The 14,293-nt window shown below is 43.8% G+C and overlaps 4 protein-coding genes across 5 annotated transcripts; 3 read left to right on the plus strand and 1 right to left on the minus strand.

Annotated features, from left to right (window-relative positions):
* Positions 1 to 68: 68 nt before the first annotated feature.
* Positions 69 to 3,828, minus strand: LOC120674022 (E3 ubiquitin ligase PQT3-like). The gene is made up of 6 exons (XM_039955080.1): positions 3,645 to 3,828; positions 2,824 to 2,926; positions 2,326 to 2,466; positions 1,794 to 2,236; positions 873 to 1,638; positions 69 to 740 (listed from the first exon to the last, which is right to left on the minus strand). Exons 1-6 carry the CDS (start codon positions 3,826 to 3,828, stop codon positions 341 to 343), a joined length of 2,037 nt encoding a protein of 678 aa, XP_039811014.1. The 3' UTR covers positions 69 to 340.
* A 1,123-nt stretch (positions 3,829 to 4,951) lies between these two features.
* Positions 4,952 to 8,409, plus strand: LOC120675155 (pre-rRNA-processing protein TSR2 homolog). Of its 2 annotated transcripts, none has more exons than XM_039956237.1 (4): positions 4,952 to 5,218; positions 6,803 to 6,894; positions 7,559 to 7,672; positions 8,015 to 8,409. In XM_039956237.1, exons 1-4 carry the CDS (start codon positions 5,002 to 5,004, stop codon positions 8,210 to 8,212), a joined length of 621 nt encoding a protein of 206 aa, XP_039812171.1. In that variant the 5' UTR covers positions 4,952 to 5,001; the 3' UTR covers positions 8,213 to 8,409. The 2 variants fall into 2 exon arrangements, with proteins under 2 accessions (XP_039812171.1, XP_039812172.1); XM_039956238.1 differs by having other exon boundaries at positions 8,018 to 8,409.
* A 1,799-nt stretch (positions 8,410 to 10,208) lies between these two features.
* On the plus strand, positions 10,209 to 12,290 carry LOC120673306 (glycine-rich RNA-binding protein 2, mitochondrial-like). Its single transcript, XM_039954083.1, has 5 exons — positions 10,209 to 10,407; positions 11,102 to 11,240; positions 11,331 to 11,399; positions 11,520 to 11,626; positions 11,810 to 12,290. The coding sequence occupies exons 2-5, from the start codon at positions 11,114 to 11,116 to the stop codon at positions 11,987 to 11,989; spliced, it is 483 nt and encodes a 160-aa protein (XP_039810017.1). The 5' UTR covers positions 10,209 to 10,407; positions 11,102 to 11,113; the 3' UTR covers positions 11,990 to 12,290.
* Positions 12,291 to 12,444: 154 nt separating this feature from the next.
* LOC120673307 (uncharacterized histidine-rich protein DDB_G0274557-like) lies at positions 12,445 to 13,826 on the plus strand. The gene is made up of 2 exons (XM_039954084.1): positions 12,445 to 13,347; positions 13,520 to 13,826. Exons 1-2 carry the CDS (start codon positions 12,954 to 12,956, stop codon positions 13,552 to 13,554), a joined length of 429 nt encoding a protein of 142 aa, XP_039810018.1. The 5' UTR covers positions 12,445 to 12,953; the 3' UTR covers positions 13,555 to 13,826.
* The last annotated feature ends 467 nt before the right edge of the window (positions 13,827 to 14,293 follow it).

Below are 14,293 nucleotides of genomic sequence, written 5' to 3' on the forward strand. Positions count from 1 at the left end.
ACCCTGGTGCCAGTGCACCACCCTTGATCAACGTGGCTCCGCCCCTGGGTAGAAGTATGACAAAGAAATGCAAAATTAACTCAGCAATCAGAGCAATTCCATTCATCTTTGGAGACATTGCATTACAGAGGCGAGAGCTGGCAATGCTCTCAAGTACAGATTTATGAATAGCTGATTACATTTCTGTTGGGGAAAACCTGCAAGTTCTTCCCAGGTTTTCAGAAGCTCCCATAGCTTCCAGATGCATACATACAATTACAAGTAATAGAAAATCTATAGAGAGCATCGCGGATCAGCAATCCTCCACTTGGTCCTCCACCAAGTTGACCTCTTTCTTCATTCAGTGCCTTGTGCCCACGCCAACTGATGATCTGCGCCCCCACCTCCTCTTGAAGTTGCGCTCATCATCGCTTGCATCCTCCTCACGAGTCATACTCCTGGAACTGTCTCTCGACCTCCGACCGCTGTGTTTGTCGCCATATATTGGAGAAGAATCCCGCATTCTCTTTCTACTTGACTGATCCTCGTGGTAGTCGTCGGAGGACCTGTCAGGACGCCCATGGTCCCTTCTCTCAGAGCTTGACCTGGTTCTGTTCCTCGATTCTGAACCATGAGAACCCAGTTGGTGGTTGTTCTCTGAAGATTGGGGGTGAACACGAGTGTTCTTGGGCCTCTCAGCCTGTCTTGAATGTGACGCAACAGCTTCTGTGCCCCGGTGATTTGTGGGCTGAGTTTCAGGCCTGAAGAAATCAACAAGGACTATTAGCATTGCAATAGAAAGGGGAGCTCTGGAAACTGGAACCAGATTATAGCATACTATAATTAATAAAAAAAAGAGCATTATGAACACAAGATGCTAGGACAACAGATACCTCTGATAGCTTGCTGGATAGCCTGGCATTCCAGGAGCCTGTGGTGGCATACCATTGAAGTAATTTACACCATATGGGACCATTGGATAACCAGCGTAAGGCATTCCCATCGAGCCACACATGTAAGGTTCAGTTACCCAAGAATACCCACTGATGAATGGGTTGTAATAAGCTGGGTCAAATGGAACATTGTAACCATTTAAACCATAGTCAACACTGTTAGGTTGAACATTCTTTGTTGAGTCTGCCTTCCGCTTCTTCTTCGGTTGATTTGTCCTTGTGGCATTGTGCTCTAGGGCCCCCGAAACAGTAGTGACCTTTGATGTTGATCCACTTCCATCTTTTACTTGAATTACCTCAGAACCTGCTATAGTCTTCTCTGTTGACACTTCTGTGGAATTGCCTTCATCTCTGCTCATGATATCAACATTGGCTGCCAATTTCTCTCGAGGTTGATTTATAAGATCACCTCCTGTTGCAACCTGGAGTCCATCATCCGGTGCAGATGCTGCTGACAGCTCAAGGTCTGTCGATTGCTTCATCACCCTTTCTGAGGCAGCAGAAGGGGTGTGGCTCTGTACTCTGGGGTCAGGGTTGCTGCCTGACGAACTTCTGTGCGTTGTTGTGCCACTTCCACCGCTGCAAGCTCTTGTTCCCATCATATTGTTGATTGTGCTCCGAAGTGTTTGATTGGGAATGAGGTCATCTGCTAGCGCCTTGACTCCACAAATGCACTTCGACTCCGTAATAATGTAATCCCGAATGCCTGACAGAGGTAAACAGAAAGTTGTTCCTCATATTGTCCGAAGTGTAATTACTTGACCCAGAAACAGCTAGATACTGCTATTACTAAACAAATTTGGAGTGTATGAAAATAAAGATTTAAGATACATACATATGGAGTATATGAAAACCACTTACATTTATCACAAAAACTGTCAAAACAGCACTTGCTTGTCAATACTGCATCCATCATCACTTTATTACACAGTCGACAGTGGAGCTCTGCTGGCAAGTCATCAACAGCACTAACCGGTGCAGCTGGGACAAGTGCTTCCAGAATGCCATTAACAGGACTTACAGTTACTACTGGCGCAAGGGACCGACTCAATTTATTATTGTCGAACTTAGGATCCCCAATGGTGGGGCAATGGTGAATAAAATGCCCTGGGATTCGGCATCTGTAGCAGATGTATCCAGGTGGAGGTGTCTTGCTTTCCTCTGGGCAGTGTTGAATGAAATGGCCTGGAACACCGCAAGAGCGGCAGACATACCCTAGTGGAGGTGTCTCCACTTCCCGTCCATAGTTTCTTCCTGATGTAAACCTTCTACTACCCTGTTCTCTTTTAGCTGGGTACTGTTCCCTACAGACACCATGGAGCAAGATTATCAGAATGAAGGTAACAAAAAAACTACTAGCATTTTGGGTGAAAAGCGAATATAGTATGCTTACAATTTGAGTTCAGCTGCATCAATCACCGCGGTGATTGCAGCATCTTCATCTTGCACTCCTATGGAGGAACACGATTTTGAGTTTACATCAGTAACCACTGACTCGCTTGAAGGTACAGGACATCCTTCTGTGACTTTCCGCCTGCAATTAATTACATAAAATTAGTATACATGGTCATCATTTTTCTGCCCTGCATGTTCTGCTTGAGCTCTATGTGTTGTTGCAAAATCTGTGTGGACAGGGAGTGCTTGAAGGAAACAACCATATTTTTCAAGGAGGCAGAGAAGACATGTAAATATTAGGGACATCGAGAATTATTTTGCTGGTTTCATAGTGAAATCCAATTATTCAGACTTAAAGCACACATTTATCTAAGCAGAGCAGATAATACAATAATGTTCAAAAGTGAATTTCAAATGTCCGTCTTTTAACCTCTCTATCCAAACAGGGAAACAGTGACTTTGACTGTGAAGTAAAAGATTTAAGAGGAGACATTACGTTGGGGATAAGACGATTTTGTCTGACAGTTGTCCAGGAATGTTAATTCTGCGGACCAGAACATGTGTGTTCTGTAGTACCATTGCCCTTTCATCTGCATATTCTGAATTCAGGAACAAGCACAGAAAACAGAAAAATGTCAATCAATCCACTAAAATAAACATAATCTTGCAAGTTATAAGAGAAATGATGCGTTGAACTGAACATCAAAATTGAGATGTTATTGAATTAGACTACGATCTTTGAATAGCATTGACTTTTGTTCACAATTGGTATTGGAGCGCTATTCTTATCTATTGGACTCATGTGCAGTATCGGGAAAAATAGAAAAGAGAACACAATGTTACAAATGATCACAATTTATAAATTTATAAACCCTCCATAAGGATTGCAAGGCGCAATCTAATGGAGGATGTCCAGTTATATGGATCATCTTTTATCCCGGATGCTTTCCTGACACCTTCAGGAGCAAATCCCATGCATGGGCATACAAAAAAAAAGGAGACAAATAGAATTACAGTGCTCAAGAAAACAAGTAACAAATGACCACTGTACGGATTCATAGCCCAAACAGCATCTACCTAGGAAACAAGAACCATAAAATCTCGATCACAAAGAAATTGACGTTATCGAAACAATGCCCTCTGCATGAATCCGAACATCTCAGTGGCAAAGCTACTAATCTCTCAAAATCGTGATGATCGTGATAACAAAACGCTAATTACACATGCTTTTCAGGCTGCAGAATCTATCGTGCAGCATATGGCCTACGATGAATTTTACCACTAGTATCAAGTACAATCGAGCACGTTAAAACGAACCTTCGCCAGTCTGGGCGTTGGAGATGACAATATCGTCCATGGGACGGCCGCGGGTTCGGCCACGGCCGTACTTACCGCTCGTCATGATAAGCTGCTTGAGTTCAGAGACAGAGATAAAAGTATGGGGCACAGGCATGGAACAGATCTCCTTTTCACTCTTATATTGGTAATACACAACACCCATGATGGATGGCGAGTTTGTTTTCTCGCAAAAGGCCTTTCTCACAATTTTGAACGAGAGGGCCTGAATATTTTTTTTCTCAGATGAAATACACAATTCGAAGGGCTACAGATCAAATTCGATCTACGGGGAGGCGATCGGCGATCGGCGATCAGCGACGACGGCGGGCTCGCGGATCCCTCCGATTCGGCGCCTGGCGGGTGCGGAAGAAGCCTCCAGCAAGCGACTCCTCTGGACTCCGCCGGGGGGAGATCGCAGGCGGAGAAGTCGGGTGGAGAACGACGGGGAGCGGAGGTGCCGGAGCGCGTCGACTGGGGGTAGCAGCGGCCGATTGCGCCGGATGTGCGCGCTGGATCTGGAGGCGCCGCCGGGCTAGGGTTCCGAGGCGCTTGCGGAGGCAGACGACGGGGACTGGGAATTTTGCGAGCAGGCGACGGGGATTTGGGAATTTTGCGCAGGCCTCGAGGCGGTGGTGGGGAAACTGGATTTTTATAGCAGAAGGCGAACGCGTTGAACGGGTCGGACGCGGCTTCATCGTTTCCGTGGCCTCGAAGGTTCCTGTGTTACCGACCTTTCACCCGACGGTCCATCTTGGGCCAGGCCTCTAAAATATGGACCTGAAAGATAATCAGGCCTAAAGCCCAAAAACGGATACGCACCCATGAAGCCCAAAACCTGGCCCTATAACACGAGCCTTTTCCTCTACTGTATTTATCTCGAGAGAAAAAAACAGTCGGCAGCGCAACTGAGACTCTGGCCTGGCCTTGTTTGATGCTTTCTATCGCTCATAATAGTAAATTTTGACCGCTAATTACGGTATCAAATAAAATTAATTTACAAAATCAACTTTAAAACCCTGCACTAGTGACACTGAAGAATCTAATGAGACCTTTGATCCCGCGATTAGAGGAGGGTTACTGTAGCATCACTGTAACAAATCATCGATTAATTACCGTCATTAGATTCGTCGCGAAAAATTACACTCATCCTTGAAATTTTTTTACAAATAGACTTCATTTAGTGCTTCATGCATACGAGATTCTTTTTCCGGAAAGCGTGCTTGCTAGATTTGTTGCCAAACCAAACGAGGGCTCCGAGAGGCAAAAACCCTAGCCGTCTTCCTCCGTCCCAACCACCGCGACACCCTGCTCAAAAAAAAAAAAACACCGCGACACCATGGCCGCATCCAACGGCGGCGGCGGCAGCGGCAGCGGCAGCGGCGGTCCGATCTCCCCCGAGGCGGCGGCGGCGCTTGGCGAGGGCATCAGGCTGGTGTTCGGGCGCTGGACGGCCCTGCAGATGGCGGTGGAGAACCAGTGGGGCGGCCGCGACTCCCGCGCCAAGGCCGACCATTTCGGCGAGTCCATCCACTCCTGGTTCTGTCGCTCCAGGGGTACGTACAGCTCCTTCAGCATCCTCGGACAATTTACTGCTCCTCGAGGCGGGTTCCGGTAGTGAGGTTGACAGGGTTTAGTTTACGCGCTGAATTCTCAAATCTCAGTCGCTGAAATTCTCATATCTCGGTCTGAGGATTTGGAATTGGGCTCGGCTGTACGAAGTTGCTATGTTTCATATAGCTGTAGCTGTGGCTTAACTAGCGAGGATTTAGGTTTCTGGTTGTGTGCAAAAGTTTCATTTGCTACGGGTAATGGCGTTGTGCTTGTATTAATTGATCATTATAATTGTATGTTGTGGCTATTGAATGTGAGGTGTGGAGAAACTTAAGGTTATCTGATTCATCGTGGGGGTTGTCCTTTTTAATTATTTCGATCCAAATAGTTGAACATATATTCGTATATCCTTAAAGAAAAGAAAATATTTTTCCAAATAGAAATCTTGGATGACATATACATTTGCTGAATAATATGGGGACCAGTTAGCTGCTGTGCGTTAAGCTGTCAATTTTTACTCCAAAAGCTGCCAATGTAAACTTTAAAGAATCAGTTTCATTAGCTTCTATAGGCTATGCATACTCATAAATAGGGACTTGTTAAATTACCCCCAAAACTACTGGTTCAGATTTCTCAAAAAAAATTGTTTGGATGGTTGATGCCTTCAGTAGTCAGCAAGAAATGCCTAGGTGCACCATGTCACCATTCATTTTGGTTGTGGAAACCTATTAGCCAAATTGTGAGAGATTTATGAGACACTTATTGGGATCGATTTAGAGGCACTTGTGACTTCATGGACACTTCTTAGGTTCAGCATTGTGAGCCTGTAGGAGTCAAGGCGCAACCATCTAATCCACGACTAAGTACTACATAGCCTATTGGATCCCATCTATACCTTTCTCATAAATATGATACTGGTGCCCATATTACCAGATATCTCAGTGACTTAATGCATCCTAGATCTTATCCTGAAACATTCCAACTAGCAAATTGAATCCCACGATTATAGAATGCTACTTTTCTGCAAGCTTCTTATTCTTTTTATCTCCTTATGGTACACTTGGAGCAGATTTACACTTCTGAAAAAAAAAGAATTAGAGTTTGGTGAAATTAGCCAATTCTTTGAATCAATGCAGATAGGCCAGTTTTTAAAAACGTGTGCAGGTCCTCAGGATCGGGGACTACCAGCCAGTTACTGTTGGTATAAATCATCAGATGAGTGTCTTAATATCTATTTGCTTATATGTATGATTTGAGAAGATCGACACGGATTAAAGCTTGTTTGGCCGGCATGGAAAAATGTCTACCATGGAGCATTTTGTAATGTTTACATTTCTGCTTTCAGCTCCGAGCCATGTTTGTACTATTCTTCTTTTACTTTAGCGGTTTTAAATTTAAGTGCACAAGTGCATTCCTTTACGCAGGATTTTTTAGTCAGGAAAGAATGGATTTCACTCCATTTTTTTCAGCTTTGGTTTTTTGGAAATCAAAGGGCTTTTTTTATATCTATTCAATTGGCTGTGGACTCAATTTCATCAGCTTAGAACTTTTGGGGTCCATTTGTATTGATAAGGTTTCTATTTCAGGTCCGCACTATTTTGAAGACTTGGTGGATATGATGTACGACACAGTATCTGATTCTTTCAATGCTGACTTTGAGGATAATAGTGTTGAGGAGGTAATTTATTTCCCCTGTCTACTCATTTCCAGTTAAAACTCTATCGGCACACTGTATGACTGTTTTGTAGTGTGATATGTTCCTTGCAAAAAGGATGGTTCAATTTTTCATTATTGGAATATTTAAATTAATTTGGGTATGTTGGGTTACCTGGATGTCATTTAATGTTTTTAATTAGTACATTGGGATTTGTTGTACCTGACCTTTTTTACATGTTGAATGATCTTATTCAATGGCAATTCAGCTTCACATGACCTTAAGATGTGTGTGAGCAAATCTAATACTCTCACCTTATTGGACCAAACATATTTTTGTGCCACACAGGTAGCCTAAGCAAAGTTTGACAAGTACATGGATGGAAATTTGGATATGGATTGTACCATTCAATTTTACACAATGAGCGTTTGCATTGGGGAGATCTTATGCTGTTTATGACATCACTCAGCAGTAGATAATATTTCTTCAGAAGAACTAGGCCTTGTTTTATATTACACATTACTTCATCAGTTCTGTCTTTATGGGGCCGTTCTGTAGCATATCACACAAATAAAAAAAAAAACTTCTTACAATAAGCAATGTAGTGTTTCTGTTGGTATTAAGTGTTTTTCATTTAGTCATACAAAACATTGTATATTTTTTTAGTTTCAATCACTTCTTTAAACAGGTCGCTGAACAATTATTGATTATACATGAAGAATGCCTGCAAAGCAACTATTCATCAATAGAGAAGTTAAGGAATTTGCGTGTTCAGGGGAATGCTGTTTCTCAAAGTAGACAGGTATGTGCTGTTTTTGCACTTCATTGAATCATATGTTTCCCAGAGTGCACATGTACCTACTGTCATTGCATTCTCTCCCTTTGCCTGCTCTGTAATTTAGTGTTGCATCTGTTCACACTTCTTAACTAACATTTTTCTGCAATTTTGTATCAAAGTATGACCAGTCTTCATTTCCAAAGCATCATCGATCCACCTTGATACATAGTTCATCTCAGCGGAGATTAAAACCTCTTTTTTGCTATTGTAATGTTGGTTTCATTCCTGATATTTTCTTCTCTTGGCAAATTGTTATTATACCACGAGTAATTCTTGGCACATTCTGATTTGTTTTGTTCTCATCAGCAGATAGCAGCAGATGATGATGACAGTGATAGCTCAGATGATGATGATGATGGCGAGTCAATGATGGAAGATGAAGCAGCTGCTGCGCCGGAGGAGATGGCGGTGGACAGACCAAGACCCTCGAGGCCTGCACCTGACTCCGATGGGTGGACTGTTGTGCCTCCTAGGCATGGCGGTCGCTCTCGTGGCAGGAATTAGGCAGAGGGCTTGAAACCTTACTGCATACTTACATGTTGCTAAGCTGCCGATTTTGTTACTGAATGTTTGAGTGTTGCTGGTTCCTAGTTGCATGTATTGCTCGGGATTTAATCAGGGATGTCCACTGTTTTGCTTGCCACCAGATATGTACTTGACATGGTAAATTGATAATTATATATAACTTGTGATTAAGTCTTGTGATGCGTGCTTAGTTAATCGCAGTAACGCTGCGCGTTTCGGTGCTTGCTTGCCAATAACGTGGGCCGCAGGGCTGGTGGGCCGGGCTTAAATAGCAAAATCGAGGAGCCCACATCAAAATAAGTCCAAGACTCGGTCTTCTTGGGCTGAGGACGTATCACCACATACAGGCGACGAGAGAATACGAGATGATGAGGCTAGTCGTTCTCTTTTGTTTTTTATTTAATCTTCCCTAGAAAGCTCCGTGGGTCCCACGGTTGCCACTGGACCCGCCGCAAAAGCGAAATGCTACGGGAACACGAGTTATAGCGATCATAAAATGTGTTCTTAGCCTGTTAATTTCTTGAGGAAAAAACAATAGGGCAGTTTTCATTCTTTTTTTTGATAGATAATATAATTCACAAAAACTTTACCTGGTTTATGTTCTTAACTATTCTACACTCTTTGTTTACATCATTAACAATAAATGTGAAAAAAATTGAGTAAGTTAAGGTCCTCCACAATGAAGTGGTGCCAGAAAAAATAGAACATACACGTGAAATTGGCATAACTCTTGCAGCCTGTTCGGTTCGCTGGGTGCTGCTACTGAGAGCACGACCCTGTAGCAGCTGGTACTTCTACAGTGAAAAGCGCTACTGCTATAGTGAAAAAAGCTAGCCGTGGCTGCCCCAGCGATCCAGCCGAACAGGCTGATAATATGTTGCAGTATGTTAACAATGCTAGGGAAAAATAAAATATCTAAAAGTTGCCAGTAGTGTTAAGTGTTTGCCCATCTCAGCATCACTCACTTGTATCATCTCTCTTCTTCTTTATTTTTTATTTAATAAGACATCGGCGAATGTTCTTACCTTGCTCCATATTTTTTAAACACCGCTAAGAGTTGGCATCGCCAGCCTCATTCGGCTTGTTCCGCTGGGCGATTCCCCGTTTGGTTACTTGTGCTAATGAACAGTGATTCGTGCTAATCTCTATGCATGGCCCACTAAACAAAGTCTATTTGCAAAACCTCTTCACGGATGGATGTAATTTTTTGCGACGAATCTAATGACGGTAATTAATTGATGATTAGCCACAGTAATGCTACCGCAACCATCCTCTAATCATGCGGTCAAAGATCTCATTAGATTCGTCTCGTGAAGTTAGTTTTGTAAACTTTCATTATTTAGTATCCCTAATTATTGGTCAAAATTTATGCTAGTTGTGCTACAACCAAAAACAAACAGGGAATGTCATCTCCAGCCCAGACTTTTGTCCAGCTGGCTGGTTCCTGCCAAATTTATCAGCTGAAAAGGCTGATTGTGCAAAGTTTCAATACACGATGACCAAGAGTGATATATCATCAAAAGTCTTTTGAAACTATGGATGAAATAGGACCTCCCAATGCATAGTTTCATTTCACGATTTCATAGACGAGCCATTGCATTCAATTACTATAAACATGATTGGTTGAAATCAGATGAGATGAAATTCTCTAGCCCCCAATGGTAATTTCATCAAATTTCATAGTCTTGGAAACAGTGTAACCCAAGTTTCATCTAGATGAAACTCATTTCTTCTCTCTCTTCATAAATTTCTTGCCATATCATTATTTTTGCCTATGTGGTACCTCATTTAACGTATATGAAACATCTATGAAACTTACACTAGGACTGGTATAAGGAGCCTCTATCTCTCCTTAAATATCACTCTAGGCACACGGCGTGGAGGGCCTAAGCTGTTCCCATACTTTTCTGGTACGAGCCGGGTGCGCGTTGGAATTTTCAGTTACTTTATGTGTACCCAGGCAGAAGGCAGTGGATATTTTCGTGGCGCCGCCAACGGGCCAGATATTTTGCGCCGAGCTGGAGCTTGGCAAAATCCTCAAGAGGCAACGCCCAACAAAACCCTAGCCGCCTTCCCCTCCTTTCTTAAACCCCAATCCGTGCCTCCACCGCTCACTCTTCCCCCATTCCACCACCTCTCCTGGTCTGGTCGCCTCGACCCATCCCAATCTTCAGGTAGGTCTCCATCCGCCGCCTTGTTCCGCTTGATCTGACCGTGATCTATGTGTTCCTTAGATTGATTCAGTCGGGGGGCAGAGCGGAAATGTTTGGATCCTTGGGTGGAGGAGAGGGGATTTCGGATGCTCGCTGTTTGTATGTGGATCTCGTCCCCCTCCGGTAGGGTAGAGGGAATTTCTTCGCACGCGTGCTGTTTGGTAGTGTATCTTCGTTGGGGAAATGTTCTGGCTGGGGAGAATTTCAGGGTTACAACTGGAGTTCTGTAGTTTTTACATGTAACCTCGCCGGATATCCTCGCCCGGAATCAGATCCTCTGAGTTGTTTTGATATGTGAGTTCTGTAGTTTTGTTGGTGAAATGTACTTGGCTGATGCGAATTAGGCTTCGATTGGAGTTCTGTAGTTTGCATATATAACCTGGCTGAAATCCTCGGCTGGAAGAAATCAGATCCTGTAAATTGCTGTTATATGTGATTTCTATCTAGTCCCAGTTGGTTTGGGCTTCATCTGTCTCCTATGTTAAATGCCTAGTATGCTGTTTAGATGCTCTTAGATATGTTGCCGTCCCGTTTGTTTTGCTGTAGTTTATGCAGTGCCTTGTTCCAGTGTGTTGTATAAGGGTTCCTATGAAACTATCAAAGTGATGCTCAAGTGTTAGTCCGGGTCTGTCTCACTTATCTGTTCAATGGCCAGGTTTAGTGCTCAATGGCAGCCTTCAACAAGCTTGGCAGCCTTCTAAGGCACAGCACTCTGACAAGCGGTGCCCCTGCCAGCTCGTCTCCTGCTTTGTTCAATGTTGCTCGGCTAATGTCCACCAAGCTTTTCGTTGGTGGTGAGTTTTTGTTGTTTGGTTTTCTTTGATTTATGTTCAGAAGCTAATCTATCACTTTTGCTTTATGTTAATCCGGTATCATTTGGCTAGGTCTTTCCTGGGGTACTGATGAGCAGACTTTGAGACAAGCATTTAGCAACTTCGGAGAGGTTACTGAAGGTTAGTATATACAATTAAATGTTGAGTTGGCAGTTGATCGAGTAATTCTTATTTGTTTTGCTCACCTGTTGTTTCATCGTCCGTTTTCTGTTTTAAAATGTTAATACTTTCGTGTTGCAGCAAGGATCATCACAGACCGGGATACTGGTAAGTCAAGAGGCTTTGGATTTGTGAATTTCAGCAACAGTGATGATGCCAAGGCGGCTATGAGCCAAATGGATGGTCAGGTGAGCGAGACCTCTGGTCCTATGTTTGGAGTTTGGTTACTAGTGTGTTGTAGTTGTTTAGACGGAGACCTGAAACAAATGCTGGGTCAAAGATTGCACACCTCTGCTGTCTGCTCCTGTCTTTCTAGTATGGTTATAAGCTTGTAGCAGCTTTTGTCTAAATGGAGACCTGAACAATTGCAGGAACTTGAAGGGCGGAGTGTCCGTGTGAACTTTGCTAATGACAGGCCTGCAGGGAACCGTGGTGGTGGTGGTGATGGCGGCTTTGGCGGAGGTGGCTATGGTAGTGGCGGCTATGGCGGCGGCGGCTTTGGTGGAGGCAACCAAAGCTATGGTTCTGGAGGGCGGCAGGATACCTTTTAAAAGTTTGCTAACTATAAAAGTATTTGAAATAATGGACTTCAGGCCTGATGTGTGGCTTATGTGAGGCCTTAATCATGTTTTACTATTTTGTGTTCTGAAGTTGAGTCGTTGAACTAGTGCAATTCAGGAGCTACCGTATTTTGCTGGCGGGTGGTTTGAAGGGTGCATGGTCTCATGTATCTCATGAGACGAACATAGCAAATTTCGAGCACATTACTTCAGATCCCTATCTATCGCAATGTGTATAGAAATATCACTTGATTATCAAAAAATTGGTTGCCAATATTGTTTGTGTGGTTTATGTGTTCAGCCATCAATCCAATTGTTGCAAATTTGTTTTCATGTTGAAAAAGACGGATTCCTATCTAAAGATTGAACTGCTGTTTGTGTACTCCGGATGCTCGGTACTATTTGAACACCTGCAATCTTTTATGCCTAGCTGTTTTTGTTCCACATGAAAACTGTGCGAAGGTGCAGCTTGGGTCCCTATAGTAAGCGATTGAAATGGTTTGAAGCTCAGTTGGGTACTCATCGCCTTTCATCCTGGTTAAGATTTTATTGCAAATTCTTGCAAAATCACGAGAAGTCGTTAAACGAAATAACTCCATCTAGGTGTATGCTGAGTTGAAAAAAATAACTATTTTTGCTGTGAATAATAGAAGTTTGCATTAACAAATAACAACACCTTTGGCATACTGGACTCCTTATGAAAATATTTTTATATTATTTAGCTCCAATGAAATAAAATATATATTTTTGATAGTTCTATATGTTGTAATTCTTATTGCCTTATATTTCCCAATACGATGGAGTATCAAATGAACAGAACTGACACAGTCATCAGATTGTGCAAATTTACATTCAAACCAAACGCCCCTTTTGCCCACGCAAAAGCTGGTTTCCTCTTAAAACCCTCCGTGCCCATCGCCGCTGACTCGCCCACTCCGCCGAGAAGACAGGCGCCATGAATCCACCGCACCCGGGGCCCGGCCTTCCGCGCCGCCACCACCACCTGCTCCACCTCCAACTTGACCCCCGCCATCACCACCATGTCCACATCCACCTCTGCCACCACCACCACCACGGCGCTCACTTGCTCGCTCCCGCGCCGCCGGCCCACCTCCACCACCAGCACCAGGTCCCGGCTCCTGTGTTCTTCCCCAACACCAACGGGAACGCGGCGCCCTGGCATCCGGAGCCGCCCCCCGCCGCCGTAGGAGAGGACGTCGCGGAGTTGGATCCCGCGCCGGGGCTGCTGCACGCAGAGGGGGCAGAGGACGAGGAGGAGGAGCCGGTGTTCGTGCTCACGGACGAGTGGGCGGAATTCTTCGCCAAATCCGATGCCAAGAGGAGACTTGGTAATTGATAGTCACATCTTCCGTCGTCTCTGATTGTCGCTCAATGTCATGCTTCGTTCTTTCTGCCTGATTTTTCTTAGCAACTCCTTATGGTAGCGATTAATTTTTTTGATTTCTTGGTGCGTGACTCAAACTGGAGTAACTAATTTTTTTATTTCTTGGCGATCAACAGCTAAACAGCAGAAGAAGAACAAGGGCAGGAAGTGAACTGACTGCGACGCCGAAGAGAAGGCGCGTGAAGAGAGCTGAGGCGCTCAGCAGTCAGCACCACGACGGATCAGTGGCCAACAGCCATCAACACACTCATTGCATAGCCAGAGACAGAGAGCCATGATACACCGTCTTTACAGTGTTTTTTTGGAAGGGTCTTTACAGATTTTTGGGTTTACATGGTTTGAATTCTGCGCTGAATTTGTTGGAACATCGGAAATATAAAATGCTATTTGATTTCGATCATGCAAGATATTCCTAGCGCGCCACGCCTAGCTTGCGCCGTGTGTTCAACTCAAACTTGGAAGTACTAAGTTCTCCCTGACATTGTGCACTGTCTCTTGACCAATCTCTACTTGTTCGAGCTACTGCACATCACCATATGTTTAAGGTGTAAGATTCTTGATGATGTGGAAGAAATATGAAAAAGTATCTGATCTGTAACACCCCAATTACAAGCTCGGCCAGGCATATTATATATATAAAAAGATACTGATTCTGCAACGATTACCGGTTTCTAACGCTGCGGACAGATAGAGAACCAGCACACAGGTTACCGTCCACCAGTAATGGGCCTAATAATAGCTAAATAGGAACAGGAATCTTCCCCGACTCCTACATAAATCCCACCGTTTCAACAAAAATCTTTCAAACATTGCAGATGAAATTTCTCCATGCAAAGTCAATAGTCAAAACACGGGAAGAGGAATTCGCCCCAACATGCTCACAACCATGA

The sequence above is a fragment of the Panicum virgatum genome, chromosome 5N (genome assembly GCF_016808335.1).
Source record: "Panicum virgatum strain AP13 chromosome 5N, P.virgatum_v5, whole genome shotgun sequence".
Taxonomy (NCBI): Eukaryota; Viridiplantae; Streptophyta; class Magnoliopsida; order Poales; family Poaceae; genus Panicum; species Panicum virgatum.